Source organism: Drosophila subpulchrella, unplaced genomic scaffold (assembly GCF_014743375.2).
Source record: "Drosophila subpulchrella strain 33 F10 #4 breed RU33 unplaced genomic scaffold, RU_Dsub_v1.1 Primary Assembly Seq31, whole genome shotgun sequence".
NCBI classification, from domain to species: domain Eukaryota; kingdom Metazoa; phylum Arthropoda; class Insecta; order Diptera; family Drosophilidae; genus Drosophila; species Drosophila subpulchrella.
This window is the reverse complement of record NW_023665567.1, coordinates 235333-263172: the sequence shown is the minus strand read 5'-3', so window position 1 is coordinate 263172 and position 27840 is coordinate 235333. Positions and strand designations below refer to the sequence as shown.

Below are 27840 nucleotides of genomic sequence, written 5' to 3'. Positions count from 1 at the left end.
AGATTTAAGCGTTATGGGCGTTAGGGTGGGCGTGGCAAATTTTTTTTTGGGTCAATCGATAGGTATTGACGAGACCAATACAATTCTGTTATAATTTTGTATCTAGCATGAAAATTGTGGGCGCCACAGGCTTGGGCGGTTTGTTGGCGTTAGAGTGGGCGTGGCATATTTGCGTGACAAACTTGCGCTGCGCATAAGGCTAAGGAATCTAAATCAGAGATCCCAATTTTCTATCTTTGATAGTTTCCGAGATATCCACGTTCGTATTAACGATTTTTTGAAGTTTGTGGGCGGTTTGTGGGCGTAAAAGTGGGCGTGGTAAACTTTTTTTTTATCAATCGATAGGTATTGATGAGAACAATACATTTCAGTTTAAATTTTTATTCTAGCATCAAAACTGTAGGATCCACAGTTTTGGGCGGTTTGTGGGCGTAAGAGTGGGCGTGGCACTCTACTGAAACAAACTTGAGCTGCGTAAGAAGCTCAGGAATCTGCACGCCAAATCTCAGTAGCCTAGCTTTCATAGTTTCCAAGATCTCAGCGTTCATCCGGACAGACAGACGGACAGACGGACATGGCTAGATCGATTCGGCTAGTGATCCTGATCAAGAATATATATACTTTATGGGGTCGGAAACGCTTCCTTCTGCCTGTTACATACTTTCCGACGAATCTAGTATACCCTTTTACTCTACGAGTAACGGGTATAAAAAACAGGAGATTTTGAAAGGTGTTGGAAAGTGAGGAAGATTTGTTTATTGTTATTTATTTTGGCTATTAGTTATTTTCGTATTTATTTTGATATTTATTATATTATTTATTATTGTATTTATTTGTTGTCTTATTTATTTATCATATTACTTATTTATCATATTATTAGTTGTTAAGTATTTATTTAAAAATTCTTGAAAGTCATGTCCGAGGGTAAGGACGTCAGGGATAGGCACGGCCACCAGCTCAAGTCGATGGGTCCTCCTGGCGACGACAAGGACGATGTCTGGTCCACGGATGTAGAGGGTGCTGCTGGGTTGCCGCGGGTATCGCTGGCTGGGAGTTTACCCAGAACGCTGGTAGGCGGTAGTGCGGTGGATCGGATTAGGGATCTACCGGCGGATCTGGAGCACCATCGGTCGCCCAGGGTTCTTGATTTTAAGGCAATCTTCGAGGCGCAGAATCAAATTCTGGTTCCGGAGCAGACGGGTCCACATAAGCTGAACACGGAACGGGATACTGCGGCGGAGTCGGCGATAAACGCAGCTCTCGCACAAGCGGCCCAAACCTATCGGGCATCGCAGGAGTTGGGAGTTAGCCAGGCGTTGCGGGATGAGATCAAGAACGGATTTATGGACATGATGAAGTTGTTGAACGAAGTCCTTGGGCCAGGCGAAAGCAAGCCGCAGCCGCTCCAGGAGGGCGCGAGTCGCCAAGTATCGGTGGTGCCCACTCCGTCGTGTCCAGAAGGCGGCGCAAATGGCCCACCGGAAATTCAGCAGCGGCAGGAGACAGGAGGAGGCTACCGAAGGCCGCCGGAGTTGCCACCCAGGCAGCGACCTTGACCGCAGATGAACGAATCTCCAGGGATCGACAGCAGCCTGAGCCAGGAACCGGAGTATCATCCGGCAGGCAGAAGTGATCGCCACGCACGGCCGTGGCGCATCGAGGACCGAAGGACGGCGGATTTTCGTGACGAGCCGCGGTTGTACGCCAACGCAGGAGCCGGCAACGGGAACCGCTACATCCGAGTGGACCGCTGGAACCTCTCCTTCGGCGGCGAGGACGACGGCCACTGCGTGGACGACTACGTGTTCCGTCTCGAGTTCCTGCAGCGGCAGCATCAGTGTCCGTGGAGTGAAGTTCCACCAACTTCCACGTACTCCTATCGGGCAGAGCGAAGGAGTGGTACTGGGTACACGTACGCCAGTCCAGAGTGGACACTTGGGCCCAGCTGCGCAGGGCTCTGATGGATCGGTTCCGTGGTCACCAGACGGAACACGAAAGGATGCATGAGCTTCTGCAACGTGAGCAACAGCCGGGAGAGAGCGCGGATGACTACATCCATTCGATGCAGCAACTCGCCTCACGCCTGAAAAAACCAATGCCAGAGCGGCAGTTGGTGAAGGTTGTGAAAAAGGGCTTGAGGGATGGCATCGCTAGATACGTTTACGCGATGGACGTACTCACGGTGGACGAATTTCGGGAGGAGTGCGTCGAAGTAGAAAGGAGTTTCGCTCGTCGAGGGCGTGCTGCTTACTTGCAGCAGAGCAGGTTACGGGTCAGCGAGGCGCACGTACAGGACGAAGTCGACGAGCAGCGAAACCTGGAAGTGGACGAGCTACGTGGGCGAGTCCGAAATCCGGTCAGGCCAGGTTGCTGGAATTGCGGGGCTGCGGAGCACGGATTCCAGGATTGCGAGGCCACGGAGTGGAGGAGATTCTGTTGCCGGTGCGGCAAGCCGGGCGTGATTTCTCCGAAATGTCCCGATTGCGCGGAAAACGGTCGGCTGGGCAGTCCGAAAGCGGGAGGGACTCGCCCAGGTTGGAATCCCGCGAAGTAGTTCCGAAGGTAGAAGACGAAAGCAGGAACGTACACAGCCAATATAGTAGTCATAAGTATTTGCTAAGATACCTACCGGAGGTAGTCCAGAAGCAAGTGAGCGCTTCAGGATAAGGTGATCCAGACGACGAGAGGTGGTGGCGGCCGTTAAACGCATTGATTCCGCCGATCCTCGACCCTTCGCCGACGTGGAGACCTTGGGGAAGCAGCTCACCGACTTGTTGGATACAGGCGCCAGCGTAAGTGTGCTGGGCAAAGGCTGTCGAGAGCTCGTGGAGACGCTGGGAGTTACCGTCCAACCGTATTTTTCGGTAGTCCGGACGGCTTCTGGCGAGGATCGATCCATTATCGGACGCTTGGAGCTGCCTGTGAGGTACAAAGGCGTAAGTAAGCCGGTCACGTTCTACCTTTGCCCATACCTGGAACAAACTGCCTACTTCGGAGTCGACTTCTGGCGAGCCTTCGTTAGGCAAGGTCAAGGAGGAGTTCCTTACCTTTGAAAGGGACGGCCTCGGAGTCACCAGCGTGGAGAGGCATTCCATTGAGCTGATGGAAGGAGCTCGGGTCTTTAAGGATCGTCCGTATCCGATGTCTCCGGCGAAGCAGAAGGTGGTCGAAGATGAAATCGACAAGATGTTGGAGCTGGGTGTCATCGAGGAGAGCAAAAGCCCGTGGAGTAATCGCACAACAGTGGTGTCGAAGCCAGGGAAAAACAGGTTCTGCCTGGATGCCCGGAAGTTGAACGCCTTGACTATTAAGGATGCATACCCTCTGCCCAGCACTGAGGGAATCCTCTCCAGAATAGATCAGACGCATTTCATCTCCAGAGTTGACCTGAAGTTTGCGTTCTGGCAGATCGAACTGGGTGAGAAAAGCAAGGAGTACACTGCGTTCACGGTTCCAGGCAGGCCGTTGTACAAGTTCCGAATGATGCCGGATCGGGTGATACCAGCAGAGCTCAGATCCAACGTTTTCGTCTATTTGGACGACCTGCTAATCCTCGCTCCAGATTTTCAGACGCACTTGAAATACTTGAGTCGAGTAGCCCACAGTCTGAAAGCAGCCGGATTGACCATAGGGTTAAAGAAGTCGAAGTTTTGCTTCAAATCTTTGACTTACCTAGGGTTTATAGTCGGAGATGGACTGCTGCGGATGGATCCTGGACGTGTTTCGGCAATCCAGAAGATGCCTTACCCGAAATCCATGAAGGAAGTACGTGCCTTCCTCGGCACAGCGGGATGGTATCGACGGTTCGTAAAGAACTTCGCTACGCTAGCCGCACCACTCTCCGAGTCCTTGAAGAAGGCTGGAAACACAAAGTTTTCCTTAAGTCCCAGCGCCACCCAGGCAGTGGATGACCTGAAGTTGGCCTTGACGAGCGCGCCGGTCCTGGTTCATGCGGATTTCAAGAAGCATTTCTACATCCAGTTGGATGGATTGGAAGGATCCGAATGGAAGCTGTGGATCCCGCAAAGCCTGACGCACAGCTTGGTAGAGCGTGCTCATTCGGACCCCAAGGCTGGCCATGGTGGGATGACGAAGACCTTGGAGATCCTGCGACGCCAGTTCTATTGGCCAGGGATGACTATCCAGGTACGGGAATACGTCCGGCGTTGCGAGGTGTGCAAGGAATCCAAAGCGCCAAACTTCCGGATGCAGGTCGGAATCGGAAGAAGGGTAGAGACGGAGAGGCCATTCCAGAAACTGTACATCGATTTCCTGGGCAAGTATCCGAGGTCCAAGAGTGGACACGCCTGGATATTCATCGTGGTGGACCACTTCTCCAAGTACACCTTCTTGAAGGCGATGAAGGAGGCGACGGCGTCGAACGTTGTAAATTTCCTGGTAAACGAGGTATTTTACAAGCTCGGGGTGCCTGAGACGATACGTTCGGACAACGGCAAACAGTTCGTATCCAAGGTGGATGGTGGATGGTTTCGGCATCCAACACATGAAGACTCCAGTATATTCACCACAGAGCAATGCCGCGGAGAGGGTAAACCGGAATGACTTGGCCGCAATTCGCAGCTTCTTGGACGAAGATCACCGGGAATGGGTGCACATCTGCCGGAGATTGAGGTGGCCATCCGAAACTCTGTCCACACAGCCACAGGGGAAGCGCCGTATTCACCGTATTCGGCCATCACATGTTCCTCAACGGTTCCAGCTACAAACTAGCCAGACGACTCAGGTCTCTGGTCGATCATGAAATGGCCGGAATGCAGACCAAGGATAAGCTTCGGGTAATCCACGCCAAGGTGCAAAAGCAACTGGAGAGTGCATACCAGATGAGCCGGCAGCGCTACGATAAGCGAGCCCGTACGCTGCTCGCCAAGCCAGGCCAAGAAGTCTTTCGCCGCAACTTCGTGCTGAGTGATTTCAGCAAATCTTTTAACGCCAAATTTGCTCGCAAGTTCCTTAAAGCCAGGGTGGTCAAGTCCGTCGGCAGCAATGCATACTTGCTGGAGGACCTCCAAGGCCGCAGCCTGGGAGTGTATCACGCCAAAGACATCCGGTTGTGATCTGAAAGAAGGACAAAACAAAGTATACGAGCATCGCGATCACATCTGCAATACTTCCCGTCATGCGTGAGCCCCACGTTAGGCGCCGATCGAACTGCAGGATGATATCAGTGCCGTGTTGAATCCCATCGCATCTCCAAAACTACCAATTATTTCATCGTTCTGCTGAAACTCCGGGCAGCGCCTCTCGAAATCTTTGGTTGATGTTGCAGTTGGAGTCGGATGGGAGGGACTTTATCGATAGGTTAGGTCGATAGGGCGATAGTTGCAGCAGCGGGATGAGTCTGGCGGGCGATCTGGCCATTTGAAGATTAATCCCGGTTCGCCCTGGGATTACTTTAAATGGACCATGTATCCAATGACCCAATTGTGAGAGAGGCCATGTAATATGGCGGGGGGTATGAACGATGATCAGCAGATGTCGAGATAGTCGCGGCCATACTGTCCAGCCAGGTAGTTGCAGCTAGCAGCGTGGTACTACAATTTTTTCTTTGTTCTTACAATTAAATAGCAACCGGGGTCCCAATACAAAGGGCCCCGGAAGATTTATTTGGAGTTCTGCTGACATCTGCGCGACTTCGCCATACCTGCCAGCCCGACTTGGCTGCCCAGCAACCGTTTTCCTGTGTGGAGATCCGTATCAACGACCAGCCAGAAAAGCCTTACATAGTCGACGACGACTTCAAGCATTTCCCGGTGAGTCCGTTCCGGTGTACCGCGTCCTCCTCATCTCGGGAACTTCCAGCGGTCGCATCGCGGCGCTGAGAGGTATCGCCATTTTGTCTGGCAGCCGAATCTCGAACTGCCATTGCATAACTCACCGGAGAGCGCCGTTTTCCTGTGTGGAGATCCGTGCTGAGAAGACTTCCGCCCGGGCTATCATTGCCTCCAGGCCCGGCCCAATAGTGGCTGAAATTTAGGAAAATTTAAATACATGTGTACCTTTATTATATATATATTGATATCTACTTCCCTGTTTGTGAATTTATCCGGAGTTAGTCCCGAGAGCCTTATTTGTCCTCGTTGTTTGCCTAAGATTTAAAATGTCGCGAGCATTAGTTTTAAATGGTATAGCTAACAGTGCAGTTACGTACCTTTTTGGCCTGTCCCTTCTTTTCCCTTGGAGCTCCTCAGGATTAGGTGACCATACACACGCGCACCGCGTATGTTCCTTTGAGGGCCGCGTTTCCATGCGAGCTCTACCAATACATGACTGGTAGAGCATAGTTTCCGCGGCGCCTGTACCCTTTTCCAGCCAACCAATCCTCTGCTTTGACCGCGTAAATATTCGAGACGGCGGCCAGGTTTCGGTCTTAAAGGCTGAGGAAGGATAGATCTGTTAAAAGGAGCATGTATATAAACGATTGTACTTACGATATTTATTAAATCTTTGTAAAACCAACATGTGTGAGTAAACTTTCCCAGTAAGGGAGATGGAACCGCCGTAGTCGCGAGGAGGGGGCTCCTGCCGACTGAGAATGGGTGGCGCCCTTCAGCACCTCGAGGGCACCCATGGTTGGGTGGGAGCGCTTGGCTAGGTCACCGATAGCCACCAAATGTAATCCATTTTTCCGTCAATATTTGTAGTTTTTTTGGTTTGTTTACGTTTTTGTCATTAGTGATGACCGATAGTTGAGTAATGTGAGACCGTGAAGTTATCGATATTTATGTTGCGAGCTGTGGCATTAGTGGTACTCTGCCCTGAGAATAGACTAAGCTAGCGGCACTGCCACCGAAAAAAGCAGTTCGTAACATATTGGCGCCCAATTTAAACAAAATAAATTGTCGAGGCGACGACGTCTCGCCCATTTATGACCCTGACGCCCCCGCCATCACAACCTATGTCTTGCAACATAGATTGCAATTGCTAGGGAGTGGTGACGGGGAAGTCAGCTGTGTAGGGAAGTTGGAAGTAGAACGGGAGGCGGACATTGCCGACGATTTGCTCCTGGTCACAGGATTACCAGTGAACCGGTGATGGCGTCTTGGAGCAAACCAAGATTTGCATCACGGGATGCACTGAAAAAATCTGTGATAATTTCTGTGATAGAGTAGTTTTAGAGCTTGTATTTTGTTATTTATTTATTTGAAATGTTTTTTTTTTGTTAGGATGTTGGGTTCCTGGGTTTTTCTCCCCGTCCTGGATTTCTAATTTTATGTCGGTTGTAAACTTAATTGCGTAATCGTGACCCGTAGTAACCCTACGCGCTGCACGGTTACCTCGATTTAATATAGAACAAGGGGGCGGGAAAGAAAAGCCAACAGGAGCCAAACCAGCCGATGTCCTTAACTGGCGGCTATCACCGCGGGTGATAGCTAGTCCAGTTGACGAACGCCTAGGCGGTGACGGGAAAATATGAGTTTGGAGAAAGCGCAAGAAAGTTAGGTCGGAAGCCCACCGGCGAGGGTCAATTCCATCTCCCCAAGTACAGATTAGTAGGAAGAAAAAAATAATAAGAAACAAGGAAGAACGCTATAGTCGAGTGCCTCGACTATCAGATACCCGTTACTCAGCTAAAGGGACCAAAGGGAAATGGAGATAAGCAAGCAGCAAAGCGAGATTGAAATACGCCACCTACCGGCGGTAGACAGATTTAAGCGTTATGGGCGTTAGGGTGGGCGTGGCAAATTTTTTTTTGGGTCAATCGATAGGTATTGACGAGACCAATACAATTCTGTTATAATTTTGTATCTAGCATGAAAATTGTGGGCGCCACAGGCTTGGGCGGTTTGTTGGCGTTAGAGTGGGCGTGGCATATTTGCGTGACAAACTTGCGCTGCGCATAAGGCTAAGGAATCTAAATCAGAGATCCCAATTTTCTATCTTTGATAGTTTCCGAGATATCCACGTTCGTATTAACGATTTTTTGAAGTTTGTGGGCGGTTTGTGGGCGTAAAAGTGGGCGTGGTAAACTTTTTTTTTATCAATCGATAGGTATTGATGAGAACAATACATTTCAGTTTAAATTTTTATTCTAGCATCAAAACTGTAGGATCCACAGTTTTGGGCGGTTTGTGGGCGTAAGAGTGGGCGTGGCACTCTACTGAAACAAACTTGAGCTGCGTAAGAAGCTCAGGAATCTGCACGCCAAATCTCAGTAGCCTAGCTTTCATAGTTTCCAAGATCTCAGCGTTCATCCGGACAGACAGACGGACAGACGGACATGGCTAGATCGATTCGGCTAGTGATCCTGATCAAGAATATATATACTTTATGGGGTCGGAAACGCTTCCTTCTGCCTGTTACATACTTTCCGACGAATCTAGTATACCCTTTTACTCTACGAGTAACGGGTATAAAAAACAGGAGATTTTGAAAGGTGTTGGAAAGTGAGGAAGATTTGTTTATTGTTATTTATTTTGGCTATTAGTTATTTTCGTATTTATTTTGATATTTATTATATTATTTATTATTGTATTTATTTGTTGTCTTATTTATTTATCATATTACTTATTTATCATATTATTAGTTGTTAAGTATTTATTTAAAAATTCTTGAAAGTCATGTCCGAGGGTAAGGACGTCAGGGATAGGCACGGCCACCAGCTCAAGTCGATGGGTCCTCCTGGCGACGACAAGGACGATGTCTGGTCCACGGATGTAGAGGGTGCTGCTGGGTTGCCGCGGGTATCGCTGGCTGGGAGTTTACCCAGAACGCTGGTAGGCGGTAGTGCGGTGGATCGGATTAGGGATCTACCGGCGGATCTGGAGCACCATCGGTCGCCCAGGGTTCTTGATTTTAAGGCAATCTTCGAGGCGCAGAATCAAATTCTGGTTCCGGAGCAGACGGGTCCACATAAGCTGAACACGGAACGGGATACTGCGGCGGAGTCGGCGATAAACGCAGCTCTCGCACAAGCGGCCCAAACCTATCGGGCATCGCAGGAGTTGGGAGTTAGCCAGGCGTTGCGGGATGAGATCAAGAACGGATTTATGGACATGATGAAGTTGTTGAACGAAGTCCTTGGGCCAGGCGAAAGCAAGCCGCAGCCGCTCCAGGAGGGCGCGAGTCGCCAAGTATCGGTGGTGCCCACTCCGTCGTGTCCAGAAGGCGGCGCAAATGGCCCACCGGAAATTCAGCAGCGGCAGGAGACAGGAGGAGGCTACCGAAGGCCGCCGGAGTTGCCACCCAGGCAGCGACCTTGACCGCAGATGAACGAATCTCCAGGGATCGACAGCAGCCTGAGCCAGGAACCGGAGTATCATCCGGCAGGCAGAAGTGATCGCCACGCACGGCCGTGGCGCATCGAGGACCGAAGGACGGCGGATTTTCGTGACGAGCCGCGGTTGTACGCCAACGCAGGAGCCGGCAACGGGAACCGCTACATCCGAGTGGACCGCTGGAACCTCTCCTTCGGCGGCGAGGACGACGGCCACTGCGTGGACGACTACGTGTTCCGTCTCGAGTTCCTGCAGCGGCAGCATCAGTGTCCGTGGAGTGAAGTTCCACCAACTTCCACGTACTCCTATCGGGCAGAGCGAAGGAGTGGTACTGGGTACACGTACGCCAGTCCAGAGTGGACACTTGGGCCCAGCTGCGCAGGGCTCTGATGGATCGGTTCCGTGGTCACCAGACGGAACACGAAAGGATGCATGAGCTTCTGCAACGTGAGCAACAGCCGGGAGAGAGCGCGGATGACTACATCCATTCGATGCAGCAACTCGCCTCACGCCTGAAAAAACCAATGCCAGAGCGGCAGTTGGTGAAGGTTGTGAAAAAGGGCTTGAGGGATGGCATCGCTAGATACGTTTACGCGATGGACGTACTCACGGTGGACGAATTTCGGGAGGAGTGCGTCGAAGTAGAAAGGAGTTTCGCTCGTCGAGGGCGTGCTGCTTACTTGCAGCAGAGCAGGTTACGGGTCAGCGAGGCGCACGTACAGGACGAAGTCGACGAGCAGCGAAACCTGGAAGTGGACGAGCTACGTGGGCGAGTCCGAAATCCGGTCAGGCCAGGTTGCTGGAATTGCGGGGCTGCGGAGCACGGATTCCAGGATTGCGAGGCCACGGAGTGGAGGAGATTCTGTTGCCGGTGCGGCAAGCCGGGCGTGATTTCTCCGAAATGTCCCGATTGCGCGGAAAACGGTCGGCTGGGCAGTCCGAAAGCGGGAGGGACTCGCCCAGGTTGGAATCCCGCGAAGTAGTTCCGAAGGTAGAAGACGAAAGCAGGAACGTACACAGCCAATATAGTAGTCATAAGTATTTGCTAAGATACCTACCGGAGGTAGTCCAGAAGCAAGTGAGCGCTTCAGGATAAGGTGATCCAGACGACGAGAGGTGGTGGCGGCCGTTAAACGCATTGATTCCGCCGATCCTCGACCCTTCGCCGACGTGGAGACCTTGGGGAAGCAGCTCACCGACTTGTTGGATACAGGCGCCAGCGTAAGTGTGCTGGGCAAAGGCTGTCGAGAGCTCGTGGAGACGCTGGGAGTTACCGTCCAACCGTATTTTTCGGTAGTCCGGACGGCTTCTGGCGAGGATCGATCCATTATCGGACGCTTGGAGCTGCCTGTGAGGTACAAAGGCGTAAGTAAGCCGGTCACGTTCTACCTTTGCCCATACCTGGAACAAACTGCCTACTTCGGAGTCGACTTCTGGCGAGCCTTCGTTAGGCAAGGTCAAGGAGGAGTTCCTTACCTTTGAAAGGGACGGCCTCGGAGTCACCAGCGTGGAGAGGCATTCCATTGAGCTGATGGAAGGAGCTCGGGTCTTTAAGGATCGTCCGTATCCGATGTCTCCGGCGAAGCAGAAGGTGGTCGAAGATGAAATCGACAAGATGTTGGAGCTGGGTGTCATCGAGGAGAGCAAAAGCCCGTGGAGTAATCGCACAACAGTGGTGTCGAAGCCAGGGAAAAACAGGTTCTGCCTGGATGCCCGGAAGTTGAACGCCTTGACTATTAAGGATGCATACCCTCTGCCCAGCACTGAGGGAATCCTCTCCAGAATAGATCAGACGCATTTCATCTCCAGAGTTGACCTGAAGTTTGCGTTCTGGCAGATCGAACTGGGTGAGAAAAGCAAGGAGTACACTGCGTTCACGGTTCCAGGCAGGCCGTTGTACAAGTTCCGAATGATGCCGGATCGGGTGATACCAGCAGAGCTCAGATCCAACGTTTTCGTCTATTTGGACGACCTGCTAATCCTCGCTCCAGATTTTCAGACGCACTTGAAATACTTGAGTCGAGTAGCCCACAGTCTGAAAGCAGCCGGATTGACCATAGGGTTAAAGAAGTCGAAGTTTTGCTTCAAATCTTTGACTTACCTAGGGTTTATAGTCGGAGATGGACTGCTGCGGATGGATCCTGGACGTGTTTCGGCAATCCAGAAGATGCCTTACCCGAAATCCATGAAGGAAGTACGTGCCTTCCTCGGCACAGCGGGATGGTATCGACGGTTCGTAAAGAACTTCGCTACGCTAGCCGCACCACTCTCCGAGTCCTTGAAGAAGGCTGGAAACACAAAGTTTTCCTTAAGTCCCAGCGCCACCCAGGCAGTGGATGACCTGAAGTTGGCCTTGACGAGCGCGCCGGTCCTGGTTCATGCGGATTTCAAGAAGCATTTCTACATCCAGTTGGATGGATTGGAAGGATCCGAATGGAAGCTGTGGATCCCGCAAAGCCTGACGCACAGCTTGGTAGAGCGTGCTCATTCGGACCCCAAGGCTGGCCATGGTGGGATGACGAAGACCTTGGAGATCCTGCGACGCCAGTTCTATTGGCCAGGGATGACTATCCAGGTACGGGAATACGTCCGGCGTTGCGAGGTGTGCAAGGAATCCAAAGCGCCAAACTTCCGGATGCAGGTCGGAATCGGAAGAAGGGTAGAGACGGAGAGGCCATTCCAGAAACTGTACATCGATTTCCTGGGCAAGTATCCGAGGTCCAAGAGTGGACACGCCTGGATATTCATCGTGGTGGACCACTTCTCCAAGTACACCTTCTTGAAGGCGATGAAGGAGGCGACGGCGTCGAACGTTGTAAATTTCCTGGTAAACGAGGTATTTTACAAGCTCGGGGTGCCTGAGACGATACGTTCGGACAACGGCAAACAGTTCGTATCCAAGGTGGATGGTGGATGGTTTCGGCATCCAACACATGAAGACTCCAGTATATTCACCACAGAGCAATGCCGCGGAGAGGGTAAACCGGAATGACTTGGCCGCAATTCGCAGCTTCTTGGACGAAGATCACCGGGAATGGGTGCACATCTGCCGGAGATTGAGGTGGCCATCCGAAACTCTGTCCACACAGCCACAGGGGAAGCGCCGTATTCACCGTATTCGGCCATCACATGTTCCTCAACGGTTCCAGCTACAAACTAGCCAGACGACTCAGGTCTCTGGTCGATCATGAAATGGCCGGAATGCAGACCAAGGATAAGCTTCGGGTAATCCACGCCAAGGTGCAAAAGCAACTGGAGAGTGCATACCAGATGAGCCGGCAGCGCTACGATAAGCGAGCCCGTACGCTGCTCGCCAAGCCAGGCCAAGAAGTCTTTCGCCGCAACTTCGTGCTGAGTGATTTCAGCAAATCTTTTAACGCCAAATTTGCTCGCAAGTTCCTTAAAGCCAGGGTGGTCAAGTCCGTCGGCAGCAATGCATACTTGCTGGAGGACCTCCAAGGCCGCAGCCTGGGAGTGTATCACGCCAAAGACATCCGGTTGTGATCTGAAAGAAGGACAAAACAAAGTATACGAGCATCGCGATCACATCTGCAATACTTCCCGTCATGCGTGAGCCCCACGTTAGGCGCCGATCGAACTGCAGGATGATATCAGTGCCGTGTTGAATCCCATCGCATCTCCAAAACTACCAATTATTTCATCGTTCTGCTGAAACTCCGGGCAGCGCCTCTCGAAATCTTTGGTTGATGTTGCAGTTGGAGTCGGATGGGAGGGACTTTATCGATAGGTTAGGTCGATAGGGCGATAGTTGCAGCAGCGGGATGAGTCTGGCGGGCGATCTGGCCATTTGAAGATTAATCCCGGTTCGCCCTGGGATTACTTTAAATGGACCATGTATCCAATGACCCAATTGTGAGAGAGGCCATGTAATATGGCGGGGGGTATGAACGATGATCAGCAGATGTCGAGATAGTCGCGGCCATACTGTCCAGCCAGGTAGTTGCAGCTAGCAGCGTGGTACTACAATTTTTTCTTTGTTCTTACAATTAAATAGCAACCGGGGTCCCAATACAAAGGGCCCCGGAAGATTTATTTGGAGTTCTGCTGACATCTGCGCGACTTCGCCATACCTGCCAGCCCGACTTGGCTGCCCAGCAACCGTTTTCCTGTGTGGAGATCCGTATCAACGACCAGCCAGAAAAGCCTTACATAGTCGACGACGACTTCAAGCATTTCCCGGTGAGTCCGTTCCGGTGTACCGCGTCCTCCTCATCTCGGGAACTTCCAGCGGTCGCATCGCGGCGCTGAGAGGTATCGCCATTTTGTCTGGCAGCCGAATCTCGAACTGCCATTGCATAACTCACCGGAGAGCGCCGTTTTCCTGTGTGGAGATCCGTGCTGAGAAGACTTCCGCCCGGGCTATCATTGCCTCCAGGCCCGGCCCAATAGTGGCTGAAATTTAGGAAAATTTAAATACATGTGTACCTTTATTATATATATATTGATATCTACTTCCCTGTTTGTGAATTTATCCGGAGTTAGTCCCGAGAGCCTTATTTGTCCTCGTTGTTTGCCTAAGATTTAAAATGTCGCGAGCATTAGTTTTAAATGGTATAGCTAACAGTGCAGTTACGTACCTTTTTGGCCTGTCCCTTCTTTTCCCTTGGAGCTCCTCAGGATTAGGTGACCATACACACGCGCATCGCGTATGTTCCTTTGAGGGCCGCGTTTCCATGCGAGCTCTACCAATACATGACTGGTAGAGCATAGTTTCCGCGGCGCCTGTACCCTTTTCCAGCCAACCAATCCTCTGCTTTGACCGCGTAAATATTCGAGACGGCGGCCAGGTTTCGGTCTTAAAGGCTGAGGAAGGATAGATCTGTTAAAAGGAGCATGTATATAAACGATTGTACTTACGATATTTATTAAATCTTTGTAAAACCAACATGTGTGAGTAAACTTTCCCAGTAAGGGAGATGGAACCGCCGTAGTCGCGAGGAGGGGGCTCCTGCCGACTGAGAATGGGTGGCGCCCTTCAGCACCTCGAGGGCACCCATGGTTGGGTGGGAGCGCTTGGCTAGGTCACCGATAGCCACCAAATGTAATCCATTTTTCCGTCAATATTTGTAGTTTTTTTGGTTTGTTTACGTTTTTGTCATTAGTGATGACCGATAGTTGAGTAATGTGAGACCGTGAAGTTATCGATATTTATGTTGCGAGCTGTGGCATTAGTGGTACTCTGCCCTGAGAATAGACTAAGCTAGCGGCACTGCCACCGAAAAAAGCAGTTCGTAACATATTGGCGCCCAATTTAAACAAAATAAATTGTCGAGGCGACGACGTCTCGCCCATTTATGACCCTGACGCCCCCGCCATCACAACCTATGTCTTGCAACATAGATTGCAATTGCTAGGGAGTGGTGACGGGGAAGTCAGCTGTGTAGGGAAGTTGGAAGTAGAACGGGAGGCGGACATTGCCGACGATTTGCTCCTGGTCACAGGATTACCAGTGAACCGGTGATGGCGTCTTGGAGCAAACCAAGATTTGCATCACGGGATGCACTGAAAAAATCTGTGATAATTTCTGTGATAGAGTAGTTTTAGAGCTTGTATTTTGTTATTTATTTATTTGAAATGTTTTTTTTTTGTTAGGATGTTGGGTTCCTGGGTTTTTCTCCCCGTCCTGGATTTCTAATTTTATGTCGGTTGTAAACTTAATTGCGTAATCGTGACCCGTAGTAACCCTACGCGCTGCACGGTTACCTCGATTTAATATAGAACAAGGGGGCGGGAAAGAAAAGCCAACAGGAGCCAAACCAGCCGATGTCCTTAACTGGCGGCTATCACCGCGGGTGATAGCTAGTCCAGTTGACGAACGCCTAGGCGGTGACGGGAAAATATGAGTTTGGAGAAAGCGCAAGAAAGTTAGGTCGGAAGCCCACCGGCGAGGGTCAATTCCATCTCCCCAAGTACAGATTAGTAGGAAGAAAAAAATAATAAGAAACAAGGAAGAACGCTATAGTCGAGTGCCTCGACTATCAGATACCCGTTACTCAGCTAAAGGGACCAAAGGGAAATGGAGATAAGCAAGCAGCAAAGCGAGATTGAAATACGCCACCTACCGGCGGTAGACAGATTTAAGCGTTATGGGCGTTAGGGTGGGCGTGGCAAATTTTTTTTTGGGTCAATCGATAGGTATTGACGAGACCAATACAATTCTGTTATAATTTTGTATCTAGCATGAAAATTGTGGGCGCCACAGGCTTGGGCGGTTTGTTGGCGTTAGAGTGGGCGTGGCATATTTGCGTGACAAACTTGCGCTGCGCATAAGGCTAAGGAATCTAAATCAGAGATCCCAATTTTCTATCTTTGATAGTTTCCGAGATATCCACGTTCGTATTAACGATTTTTTGAAGTTTGTGGGCGGTTTGTGGGCGTAAAAGTGGGCGTGGTAAACTTTTTTTTTATCAATCGATAGGTATTGATGAGAACAATACATTTCAGTTTAAATTTTTATTCTAGCATCAAAACTGTAGGATCCACAGTTTTGGGCGGTTTGTGGGCGTAAGAGTGGGCGTGGCACTCTACTGAAACAAACTTGAGCTGCGTAAGAAGCTCAGGAATCTGCACGCCAAATCTCAGTAGCCTAGCTTTCATAGTTTCCAAGATCTCAGCGTTCATCCGGACAGACAGACGGACAGACGGACATGGCTAGATCGATTCGGCTAGTGATCCTGATCAAGAATATATATACTTTATGGGGTCGGAAACGCTTCCTTCTGCCTGTTACATACTTTCCGACGAATCTAGTATACCCTTTTACTCTACGAGTAACGGGTATAAAAAACAGGAGATTTTGAAAGGTGTTGGAAAGTGAGGAAGATTTGTTTATTGTTATTTATTTTGGCTATTAGTTATTTTCGTATTTATTTTGATATTTATTATATTATTTATTATTGTATTTATTTGTTGTCTTATTTATTTATCATATTACTTATTTATCATATTATTAGTTGTTAAGTATTTATTTAAAAATTCTTGAAAGTCATGTCCGAGGGTAAGGACGTCAGGGATAGGCACGGCCACCAGCTCAAGTCGATGGGTCCTCCTGGCGACGACAAGGACGATGTCTGGTCCACGGATGTAGAGGGTGCTGCTGGGTTGCCGCGGGTATCGCTGGCTGGGAGTTTACCCAGAACGCTGGTAGGCGGTAGTGCGGTGGATCGGATTAGGGATCTACCGGCGGATCTGGAGCACCATCGGTCGCCCAGGGTTCTTGATTTTAAGGCAATCTTCGAGGCGCAGAATCAAATTCTGGTTCCGGAGCAGACGGGTCCACATAAGCTGAACACGGAACGGGATACTGCGGCGGAGTCGGCGATAAACGCAGCTCTCGCACAAGCGGCCCAAACCTATCGGGCATCGCAGGAGTTGGGAGTTAGCCAGGCGTTGCGGGATGAGATCAAGAACGGATTTATGGACATGATGAAGTTGTTGAACGAAGTCCTTGGGCCAGGCGAAAGCAAGCCGCAGCCGCTCCAGGAGGGCGCGAGTCGCCAAGTATCGGTGGTGCCCACTCCGTCGTGTCCAGAAGGCGGCGCAAATGGCCCACCGGAAATTCAGCAGCGGCAGGAGACAGGAGGAGGCTACCGAAGGCCGCCGGAGTTGCCACCCAGGCAGCGACCTTGACCGCAGATGAACGAATCTCCAGGGATCGACAGCAGCCTGAGCCAGGAACCGGAGTATCATCCGGCAGGCAGAAGTGATCGCCACGCACGGCCGTGGCGCATCGAGGACCGAAGGACGGCGGATTTTCGTGACGAGCCGCGGTTGTACGCCAACGCAGGAGCCGGCAACGGGAACCGCTACATCCGAGTGGACCGCTGGAACCTCTCCTTCGGCGGCGAGGACGACGGCCACTGCGTGGACGACTACGTGTTCCGTCTCGAGTTCCTGCAGCGGCAGCATCAGTGTCCGTGGAGTGAAGTTCCACCAACTTCCACGTACTCCTATCGGGCAGAGCGAAGGAGTGGTACTGGGTACACGTACGCCAGTCCAGAGTGGACACTTGGGCCCAGCTGCGCAGGGCTCTGATGGATCGGTTCCGTGGTCACCAGACGGAACACGAAAGGATGCATGAGCTTCTGCAACGTGAGCAACAGCCGGGAGAGAGCGCGGATGACTACATCCATTCGATGCAGCAACTCGCCTCACGCCTGAAAAAACCAATGCCAGAGCGGCAGTTGGTGAAGGTTGTGAAAAAGGGCTTGAGGGATGGCATCGCTAGATACGTTTACGCGATGGACGTACTCACGGTGGACGAATTTCGGGAGGAGTGCGTCGAAGTAGAAAGGAGTTTCGCTCGTCGAGGGCGTGCTGCTTACTTGCAGCAGAGCAGGTTACGGGTCAGCGAGGCGCACGTACAGGACGAAGTCGACGAGCAGCGAAACCTGGAAGTGGACGAGCTACGTGGGCGAGTCCGAAATCCGGTCAGGCCAGGTTGCTGGAATTGCGGGGCTGCGGAGCACGGATTCCAGGATTGCGAGGCCACGGAGTGGAGGAGATTCTGTTGCCGGTGCGGCAAGCCGGGCGTGATTTCTCCGAAATGTCCCGATTGCGCGGAAAACGGTCGGCTGGGCAGTCCGAAAGCGGGAGGGACTCGCCCAGGTTGGAATCCCGCGAAGTAGTTCCGAAGGTAGAAGACGAAAGCAGGAACGTACACAGCCAATATAGTAGTCATAAGTATTTGCTAAGATACCTACCGGAGGTAGTCCAGAAGCAAGTGAGCGCTTCAGGATAAGGTGATCCAGACGACGAGAGGTGGTGGCGGCCGTTAAACGCATTGATTCCGCCGATCCTCGACCCTTCGCCGACGTGGAGACCTTGGGGAAGCAGCTCACCGACTTGTTGGATACAGGCGCCAGCGTAAGTGTGCTGGGCAAAGGCTGTCGAGAGCTCGTGGAGACGCTGGGAGTTACCGTCCAACCGTATTTTTCGGTAGTCCGGACGGCTTCTGGCGAGGATCGATCCATTATCGGACGCTTGGAGCTGCCTGTGAGGTACAAAGGCGTAAGTAAGCCGGTCACGTTCTACCTTTGCCCATACCTGGAACAAACTGCCTACTTCGGAGTCGACTTCTGGCGAGCCTTCGTTAGGCAAGGTCAAGGAGGAGTTCCTTACCTTTGAAAGGGACGGCCTCGGAGTCACCAGCGTGGAGAGGCATTCCATTGAGCTGATGGAAGGAGCTCGGGTCTTTAAGGATCGTCCGTATCCGATGTCTCCGGCGAAGCAGAAGGTGGTCGAAGATGAAATCGACAAGATGTTGGAGCTGGGTGTCATCGAGGAGAGCAAAAGCCCGTGGAGTAATCGCACAACAGTGGTGTCGAAGCCAGGGAAAAACAGGTTCTGCCTGGATGCCCGGAAGTTGAACGCCTTGACTATTAAGGATGCATACCCTCTGCCCAGCACTGAGGGAATCCTCTCCAGAATAGATCAGACGCATTTCATCTCCAGAGTTGACCTGAAGTTTGCGTTCTGGCAGATCGAACTGGGTGAGAAAAGCAAGGAGTACACTGCGTTCACGGTTCCAGGCAGGCCGTTGTACAAGTTCCGAATGATGCCGGATCGGGTGATACCAGCAGAGCTCAGATCCAACGTTTTCGTCTATTTGGACGACCTGCTAATCCTCGCTCCAGATTTTCAGACGCACTTGAAATACTTGAGTCGAGTAGCCCACAGTCTGAAAGCAGCCGGATTGACCATAGGGTTAAAGAAGTCGAAGTTTTGCTTCAAATCTTTGACTTACCTAGGGTTTATAGTCGGAGATGGACTGCTGCGGATGGATCCTGGACGTGTTTCGGCAATCCAGAAGATGCCTTACCCGAAATCCATGAAGGAAGTACGTGCCTTCCTCGGCACAGCGGGATGGTATCGACGGTTCGTAAAGAACTTCGCTACGCTAGCCGCACCACTCTCCGAGTCCTTGAAGAAGGCTGGAAACACAAAGTTTTCCTTAAGTCCCAGCGCCACCCAGGCAGTGGATGACCTGAAGTTGGCCTTGACGAGCGCGCCGGTCCTGGTTCATGCGGATTTCAAGAAGCATTTCTACATCCAGTTGGATGGATTGGAAGGATCCGAATGGAAGCTGTGGATCCCGCAAAGCCTGACGCACAGCTTGGTAGAGCGTGCTCATTCGGACCCCAAGGCTGGCCATGGTGGGATGACGAAGACCTTGGAGATCCTGCGACGCCAGTTCTATTGGCCAGGGATGACTATCCAGGTACGGGAATACGTCCGGCGTTGCGAGGTGTGCAAGGAATCCAAAGCGCCAAACTTCCGGATGCAGGTCGGAATCGGAAGAAGGGTAGAGACGGAGAGGCCATTCCAGAAACTGTACATCGATTTCCTGGGCAAGTATCCGAGGTCCAAGAGTGGACACGCCTGGATATTCATCGTGGTGGACCACTTCTCCAAGTACACCTTCTTGAAGGCGATGAAGGAGGCGACGGCGTCGAACGTTGTAAATTTCCTGGTAAACGAGGTATTTTACAAGCTCGGGGTGCCTGAGACGATACGTTCGGACAACGGCAAACAGTTCGTATCCAAGGTGGATGGTGGATGGTTTCGGCATCCAACACATGAAGACTCCAGTATATTCACCACAGAGCAATGCCGCGGAGAGGGTAAACCGGAATGACTTGGCCGCAATTCGCAGCTTCTTGGACGAAGATCACCGGGAATGGGTGCACATCTGCCGGAGATTGAGGTGGCCATCCGAAACTCTGTCCACACAGCCACAGGGGAAGCGCCGTATTCACCGTATTCGGCCATCACATGTTCCTCAACGGTTCCAGCTACAAACTAGCCAGACGACTCAGGTCTCTGGTCGATCATGAAATGGCCGGAATGCAGACCAAGGATAAGCTTCGGGTAATCCACGCCAAGGTGCAAAAGCAACTGGAGAGTGCATACCAGATGAGCCGGCAGCGCTACGATAAGCGAGCCCGTACGCTGCTCGCCAAGCCAGGCCAAGAAGTCTTTCGCCGCAACTTCGTGCTGAGTGATTTCAGCAAATCTTTTAACGCCAAATTTGCTCGCAAGTTCCTTAAAGCCAGGGTGGTCAAGTCCGTCGGCAGCAATGCATACTTGCTGGAGGACCTCCAAGGCCGCAGCCTGGGAGTGTATCACGCCAAAGACATCCGGTTGTGATCTGAAAGAAGGACAAAACAAAGTATACGAGCATCGCGATCACATCTGCAATACTTCCCGTCATGCGTGAGCCCCACGTTAGGCGCCGATCGAACTGCAGGATGATATCAGTGCCGTGTTGAATCCCATCGCATCTCCAAAACTACCAATTATTTCATCGTTCTGCTGAAACTCCGGGCAGCGCCTCTCGAAATCTTTGGTTGATGTTGCAGTTGGAGTCGGATGGGAGGGACTTTATCGATAGGTTAGGTCGATAGGGCGATAGTTGCAGCAGCGGGATGAGTCTGGCGGGCGATCTGGCCATTTGAAGATTAATCCCGGTTCGCCCTGGGATTACTTTAAATGGACCATGTATCCAATGACCCAATTGTGAGAGAGGCCATGTAATATGGCGGGGGGTATGAACGATGATCAGCAGATGTCGAGATAGTCGCGGCCATACTGTCCAGCCAGGTAGTTGCAGCTAGCAGCGTGGTACTACAATTTTTTCTTTGTTCTTACAATTAAATAGCAACCGGGGTCCCAATACAAAGGGCCCCGGAAGATTTATTTGGAGTTCTGCTGACATCTGCGCGACTTCGCCATACCTGCCAGCCCGACTTGGCTGCCCAGCAACCGTTTTCCTGTGTGGAGATCCGTATCAACGACCAGCCAGAAAAGCCTTACATAGTCGACGACGACTTCAAGCATTTCCCGGTGAGTCCGTTCCGGTGTACCGCGTCCTCCTCATCTCGGGAACTTCCAGCGGTCGCATCGCGGCGCTGAGAGGTATCGCCATTTTGTCTGGCAGCCGAATCTCGAACTGCCATTGCATAACTCACCGGAGAGCGCCGTTTTCCTGTGTGGAGATCCGTGCTGAGAAGACTTCCGCCCGGGCTATCATTGCCTCCAGGCCCGGCCCAATAGTGGCTGAAATTTAGGAAAATTTAAATACATGTGTACCTTTATTATATATATATTGATATCTACTTCCCTGTTTGTGAATTTATCCGGAGTTAGTCCCGAGAGCCTTATTTGTCCTCGTTGTTTGCCTAAGATTTAAAATGTCGCGAGCATTAGTTTTAAATGGTATAGCTAACAGTGCAGTTACGTACCTTTTTGGCCTGTCCCTTCTTTTCCCTTGGAGCTCCTCAGGATTAGGTGACCATACACACGCGCATCGCGTATGTTCCTTTGAGGGCCGCGTTTCCATGCGAGCTCTACCAATACATGACTGGTAGAGCATAGTTTCCGCGGCGCCTGTACCCTTTTCCAGCCAACCAATCCTCTGCTTTGACCGCGTAAATATTCGAGACGGCGGCCAGGTTTCGGTCTTAAAGGCTGAGGAAGGATAGATCTGTTAAAAGGAGCATGTATATAAACGATTGTACTTACGATATTTATTAAATCTTTGTAAAACCAACATGTGTGAGTAAACTTTCCCAGTAAGGGAGATGGAACCGCCGTAGTCGCGAGGAGGGGGCTCCTGCCGACTGAGAATGGGTGGCGCCCTTCAGCACCTCGAGGGCACCCATGGTTGGGTGGGAGCGCTTGGCTAGGTCACCGATAGCCACCAAATGTAATCCATTTTTCCGTCAATATTTGTAGTTTTTTTGGTTTGTTTACGTTTTTGTCATTAGTGATGACCGATAGTTGAGTAATGTGAGACCGTGAAGTTATCGATATTTATGTAGCGAGCTGTGGCATTAGGGGTACTCTGACCTGAGAAAAGACTGAGCTAGCGGCATTGCCACCGAAAAAGGAGTTCGTAACAGTATGAGAAAAACACCCTTGTTTTGTATAGCAAAACCGGGAACCTTAAGATTCAATTACAAGAGAACCAAATTTGTTCGCAAATTTCGGAGTGAGTACCCTAATATAGAGTTTTAGTATATTTTTTTTAAATACTAAATTTGGTTTTATAATATTTAATATTTGTTGAACGTTGATGCACTAAGAGCAGTAGAGCTGTAAAAACATCGATAGTAATATCGATAGTACCGATAGTAGCTGTGCTGCGCGATACCTCGATTTTTTTTCCACCATCTATGTATCGCGTTTATTTAACATCACTAGTTGCAGAAGCGTGGTTCCAGAAAAAACGAAAAATTTATGAAAAGTGAAAAATGGACCAGTTTTTGGCAGTTTGTTTAATTCGTAATCAACAACAATTCCCGAGGAACGGATGATCTCTCTTTTGTTAATCGCATTATATTCATTATAATCTCAAGTAGTTCTTAACTTTATTTAATTGAAATTCAACTATATCAATATCATGTAATTCCCGAGGAACGGATGATCTCTCTTTTGTTAATTTCATTATAATCATTATTATCTTAACTGGTTCTTAACTTTAATTTATAATCATGTTTTCGCTTATAATTATAATCAATAAAAAAAACATGTTTATGAAATGTGCTTGGCCTTTCATTAATAGTTTTAATGTTCTTCGATCAGAAGGCAAACGATAATGGCTTATAACGACTTTTTAAAGCACACGAGAATTTTTAAGTTTTCTAACTTATGAATAAAAAAAAAATATAAGTAATTATTATAATCAAAATCTTTTAAATTTTTAACCTATTTGTTTTTATGTGTGTTTAATAGTTGAATACATTGTATGGTTTTTGTCGCAGCTGTATTCATACCTCGCAATTAAAAAAATTGAAAGCATATAGGCTTAAAATACAAAATAAAAAATTAAATAATAATTCGATTGATACTATCGAAAATATCGATGGTTTGGACTATCACTATCGAAAACATCGAGTAGGGGCACTATCGATGTTTTTACAGCTCTAAAGAGCAGTACAAACAAGTGGCCCAAACGACACAAAGCACCTGCTTGTTACGCGCGGGCCCATTTATATTTCGGGCAAATATGGTTCGCGAGAAAGGTACATAGAGCAAATAAGGACAGAACAAAACATAGATCAACAAGACAAAAGCAAATGAGCTAAGATTTTAGTTTTTAATACAGGGATAGAAGTTGAGGAACAAATTAAATGATATAGGTTGCTATAATTATTACAAAGAACACGAAAGGGCTCATGCTGACTAAAATTAGATGAACATTGTGGCAAGTTGATAGGATAGTTGTTTCGCATTAGTCTAACAGGAACATTGAAAGTAAGACGGCTTACCAAATCTACAGAATCAATATCGCCTCTGTTAAGATTATTCATAAAAATAGTACCAAGCATAGGTCTACGGCTTACTAGACTAGGCAAATTAATTAATAGCAATCTACTCGAGTAAGAAGGCAACCTGACGTTTTGATCCCAGTTCAAACCACGTAAGGCAAAAAGAAGAAATTGTTTCTGTACGGACTCTATACGGTCAATGTGCACTTGATACTGTTTATTTTTATTTCACACAAAATAATATTAGACTTATTTGTATGATAAAATATCAAATGTCAAGCTATTGTCATTTCGACTTTAATACGAAAGAGAGAAAGAGAGCTTTACAGTTCACAACAAGGTAAAATACTTATTGTACAACACTTTAACAGGAACTCTTTGATAATAATGTACTTTTTTGTTTCTTAAAGTGAAAATAATAAATTCAGGTAAGTGTTACCTTAAGTTTAAGATGTTGTGCATTAAAAGTAGTTTAAAGTACGTAAATTTTGAAGGTATTTTATGGGTTCCGTTAGCCGAAAGTGGATGATGAAATGCCACAAAGCTAATAAAAATCCCGCAAAGGGTTATACACAGCTCTAAAAGGTAAATATACAATTAAACTCATTTTGTCTACATATGCCAACACATTTTTTCAGAAGCTTTGGCAAAGGATTCGAAGGACCCAAACATATTTTTAAGGAAGACGATGACCTTTTACATTGGTCATCGCCTTCCTTAAATATTAACGAAACATAAAACTAGGTTTACTTACAAGAAACCCAAATAACACTATTTAATCAAAATGAATTTTAAAGTAAATAAAAATGTGTGTATTATAAATTCTATATTTTCATAAGTGAAAACTCATTGGAAATATTCTGAATTTCACAAGTGATTTCACGTGGGACATGTCACCGGCAGGTGACAGGCCATACGACAAATGAGTACAAGGAACAAGTGATCATTTGAATTTTCACTTGTGAAAAAGCAGACATCCCATACAATTGTCTATATGGAGTGTCTCTTGATCTTCACTCGTGTAAGCTGACATGTCCCGCGGTATTCACAAGGTCATTCACACTGAAGGTTATGAACTGACATTCCTAAAGCTAGTACTCACATCGACAAAAACCGCGAGCTAACCATAGGAGTGAGCAAAAGGCAAATACGCGGCTAAAGCTTTTCGTCGGGTCTGTTTTGGAAATGGAAAGAAAACCAAAAAACGACTGCAGGAGTTCAGTGCAAATATAAAAGGACGACTATTTTATGCTGTTGTATATTATTGTGGGACTTCACCGACAGGAAGCAATACCACAACAAAGCAAATCCGCAAAATAGCTGAAGTGCTGGACGAGAACCACTAGTAAATCCCAGTGGGAAGGAACATGCCGAGTGGGACTTCGCTTGCTTCATCGACATCCTGCCGGGCGTGTACTCGCAAAGAAAGTAAATATTGGCCAAAAGAAGTTGGTTTCGTTGTATTATTAGAAGTATATTTTTAGCAGAACCGTCAGAACGATCTCCGACGAGCTCTATAATGGCGAACCAAAGGAGTCCACCAGATACTTGGAAGCTAAAGCGGAGATGGAGGAAGCGCTGGGAGAAGGAAAAAAGGGAGCTCGCTAAGGGACAGCTGGAGGTGCCATTGTCATGTCGCTGGGCGACTTCCTGCACCATCAGGCGGAACAATCCCGCTCCCAATTCGGCTCCCACTTCCAACGTCCAATGCCTGTTGAGATTCGGAGCTGCACTACAGATGGCGCGGGAAAGCATCCGTGGGACGAGTAGGAAGCTTTAAACTACTAATATACATAAATAAAAACATTCGTTGAACATTCCATTAATTATACCAGTGGCGGATCCACGGGGGGGGAAATAGGGAAATTTCCCCCCCCTTGGAACCACAGAACCTGAAAATGCATGCACTCTGTAATGCATGCATATGGTTGACTTTTCAAATATAACCACTTTGTTTACCTAAAAATTGGGATGGATAATTTTTGTTTTATAATTTGTACTGTATTTCTCTCGCAATAATAAGTTTGAACCTCAAATCGAAGAATAAGTTCAATTTCCCCCCCCAAGAATCGTCTCTGGATCCGCCACTGATTATACCCGTTACTCGTAGAGTAATATGGTATACTAGATTCGTTGAAAAGTATGTAACAGGGAGAAGGAAGCGTTTCCGACCCCATAAAGTATATATATTATTGATCAGGATCACTAACCGGAGTCGATCTAGCCATGTCCGTTTGTCCGTCCGTTCGGATGAACGCTGAGATCTCGGAAACTATGAGCTAGGCTATTGGGATATGGCATGCAGATTCCTAAGCTTCTTACGCAGCGCAAGTTTGTTTTAGCAGCGTGCCACGCCCACTCTAACGCCCACAAGCCGCCCACAAACTTCAAAAAATCGTAAGTGTGAACGTGGATATCTCGGAAACTATCAAAGATAGAAAATTGAATTCTCAGATTTAGATTCCGTAGCCTTGTGCGCAGCGCAAGTTTCGTACGCGAATATGCCACGCCCACCTTAAAGCCCACAAACCGCCCAATCCTGTGGCTCATACAGTTTTGATGCTAGAATAAAAGTGTTATGTGAAATGTATTGGTCTCGTCAATATCTATCGATTGATCTAAAAAAAAGTTGCCACGCCTACTCTAACGCCCATTACGCTTAAATCTGTCTACCGCCGGTAGGTGGCGCATTTCCCTTTGGTCCCTTTAGCCGAGTAACGGGTATCTGATAGTCGAGGTACTCGACTATAGCGTTCTTCCTTGTTTTTTTTAATTTTTCCAATTCATTGGTTTTCCGCTTTGCAACAAACCAAAAGACCATGCTACATGAATTGCGGGTGAACTTTGAAAACTTAGATTTGTGAAACTCTTAGCCGATTATTTTTGTTACCTTTTTTCTTTGCAGGCCCCTCTATACATATTTATGTATATATACAAATTCCGAAAAATGTGAAATGACTTGAATTAAGTTACTGTAACAAAAACAAAATAATTTCATTTTATCTGGTGGGTATACATACATATATATATAAATTATATGAATATGAATATGAACAAAAATTTTATTTGGAATGTTAAAAATGTTTGAAAAGATCAAATTGATATTCTCGAAAATATCAAATTTATGGGCTGGAAATATCAGTGTTACAATAGTTCACACATTGTTCACCACCATTTTATATCAAAATGGTTTTCTATATAGTATAATCTGAATGTACTTGTAACTTAATCTTTTTCTTGAACTTAGTACTTTGCTTTAAAAGCGTCAGAGTGGGCGTGGCATTCGTCTGAAGCGAACATAACCTTCATAAGCACTTAAAAGTACCTTAAATGTGTGGGCGCCATAGCGACTGTTTACGATTTCGCAAATATAACTCGCTTCAGCGGAAAATGGGAACGCACCTGCAGAATTATTCAGTATTTCAGTGTTTCTACTCAGTATTTTTTACGTTTCGGGATTTTTTAAAGAAAAAAACATTTATTATATATAAAGACATTTTTGTAAGGAAATTGTTGTTGGTGCAGAAACCAACGGGTTGGAACTTAACAATTGATCTTATCTTGAAAATATTATTTGAAGGAAATAACCATCCTACGATACATAATCTCTCAAACACGAAGCATCAATAAGGAACGTTGCTCAAAGCATATGAGTTGTGGTTCGGGAGGTCAGGCACTTTAGCAGTCACTCCCCTTCAGTTCTGCAGTAGGGACGCTGTGACATGGCTTAAGGCAAAAAGCTTTTTTTGTTTTTTTTTTGTGCCTAAAACGCTGTGCCGCTGTTGACGTCAGCAGAGCAGTCGGCGCAGCCGTAGAAGACTGCCCACGAAAACGATCGTGCAACAAAGAGAGGCAGATATTCGGATATTTCCCTCTCTTTCTTGTCTTAAAATCTGCCTGCACTCCGCGCTCGCAGAGACAAATTTCGGCTGATCCGTTATTTTTTTTTGCGTCTCCGTTATGTTCGGCTAGCGACTAATATTTCGGCTGAAAAATTTTCGTGGAGCAGCGACATGTGAATGCCCTAATATTTTAGGAGCATTATTGTGTATCGAAAATATACAACTTATATTGTTTTATAAAAGTAAATTATTTGATTATAGTAAAATTAAGTAATTTGGATTTACTTATAATGTTATATTTACTTGTTATACATTTTTATTACAATATATTTTTTTAGTGTAATTATAGAAAATTAGTCCGTTAAAATTGATTTCAATATTTAAAACTTTAGTAGTATTAGTATTAACATTTAAAAAAAATTCATATTGTATTTTTTACTCAAGAAGTAAAAATTATATAGTCGGATATTG

General features: G+C 48.1%; 4 protein-coding genes across 11 annotated transcripts; 1 reads left to right on the top strand and 3 right to left on the bottom strand.

Moving 5' to 3' along the window:
• Window positions 1–1955: 1955 nt before the first annotated feature.
• Window positions 1956–3787, bottom strand: LOC119559686. Of its 3 annotated transcripts, none has more exons than XR_005220923.1 (4): window positions 3673–3787; window positions 3048–3606; window positions 2182–2919; window positions 1956–2083 (listed from the first exon to the last, which is right to left on the bottom strand). XR_005220923.1 is itself a non-coding variant. In XM_037872745.1 (3 exons), the coding sequence occupies exons 2-3, from the start codon at window positions 3367–3369 to the stop codon at window positions 2333–2335; spliced, it is 909 nt and encodes a 302-aa protein (XP_037728673.1). In that variant the 5' UTR covers window positions 3370–3606; window positions 3673–3787; the 3' UTR covers window positions 2147–2332. The 3 variants fall into 3 exon arrangements, 1 of the variants encoding a protein (XP_037728673.1); XR_005220924.1 differs by having other exon boundaries at window positions 1964–2083; window positions 2178–2919; XM_037872745.1 differs by lacking the exon at window positions 1956–2083 and having other exon boundaries at window positions 2147–2919.
• Window positions 3788–9620: 5833 nt separating this feature from the next.
• On the bottom strand, window positions 9621–11452 carry LOC119559685. Of its 3 annotated transcripts, none has more exons than XR_005220921.1 (4): window positions 11338–11452; window positions 10713–11271; window positions 9847–10584; window positions 9621–9748 (listed from the first exon to the last, which is right to left on the bottom strand). XR_005220921.1 is itself a non-coding variant. In XM_037872744.1 (3 exons), the coding sequence occupies exons 2-3, from the start codon at window positions 11032–11034 to the stop codon at window positions 9998–10000; spliced, it is 909 nt and encodes a 302-aa protein (XP_037728672.1). In that variant the 5' UTR covers window positions 11035–11271; window positions 11338–11452; the 3' UTR covers window positions 9812–9997. The 3 variants fall into 3 exon arrangements, 1 of the variants encoding a protein (XP_037728672.1); XR_005220922.1 differs by having other exon boundaries at window positions 9629–9748; window positions 9843–10584; XM_037872744.1 differs by lacking the exon at window positions 9621–9748 and having other exon boundaries at window positions 9812–10584.
• A 5833-nt stretch (window positions 11453–17285) lies between these two features.
• Window positions 17286–19117, bottom strand: LOC119559687. 3 transcript variants are annotated; one of them, XR_005220925.1, is made up of 4 exons: window positions 19003–19117; window positions 18378–18936; window positions 17512–18249; window positions 17286–17413 (listed from the first exon to the last, which is right to left on the bottom strand). XR_005220925.1 is itself a non-coding variant. In XM_037872747.1 (3 exons), the coding sequence occupies exons 2-3, from the start codon at window positions 18697–18699 to the stop codon at window positions 17663–17665; spliced, it is 909 nt and encodes a 302-aa protein (XP_037728675.1). In that variant the 5' UTR covers window positions 18700–18936; window positions 19003–19117; the 3' UTR covers window positions 17477–17662. The 3 variants fall into 3 exon arrangements, 1 of the variants encoding a protein (XP_037728675.1); XR_005220926.1 differs by having other exon boundaries at window positions 17294–17413; window positions 17508–18249; XM_037872747.1 differs by lacking the exon at window positions 17286–17413 and having other exon boundaries at window positions 17477–18249.
• Window positions 19118–24450: 5333 nt separating this feature from the next.
• Window positions 24451–26682, top strand: LOC119559680. 2 transcript variants are annotated; one of them, XM_037872737.1, is made up of 3 exons: window positions 24451–24955; window positions 25015–25293; window positions 26433–26682. In XM_037872737.1, the coding sequence occupies exons 1-3, from the start codon at window positions 24895–24897 to the stop codon at window positions 26483–26485; spliced, it is 393 nt and encodes a 130-aa protein (XP_037728665.1). In that variant the 5' UTR covers window positions 24451–24894; the 3' UTR covers window positions 26486–26682. The 2 variants fall into 2 exon arrangements, with proteins under 2 accessions (XP_037728665.1, XP_037728664.1); XM_037872736.1 differs by having other exon boundaries at window positions 25012–25293.
• The last annotated feature ends 1158 nt before the right edge of the window (window positions 26683–27840 follow it).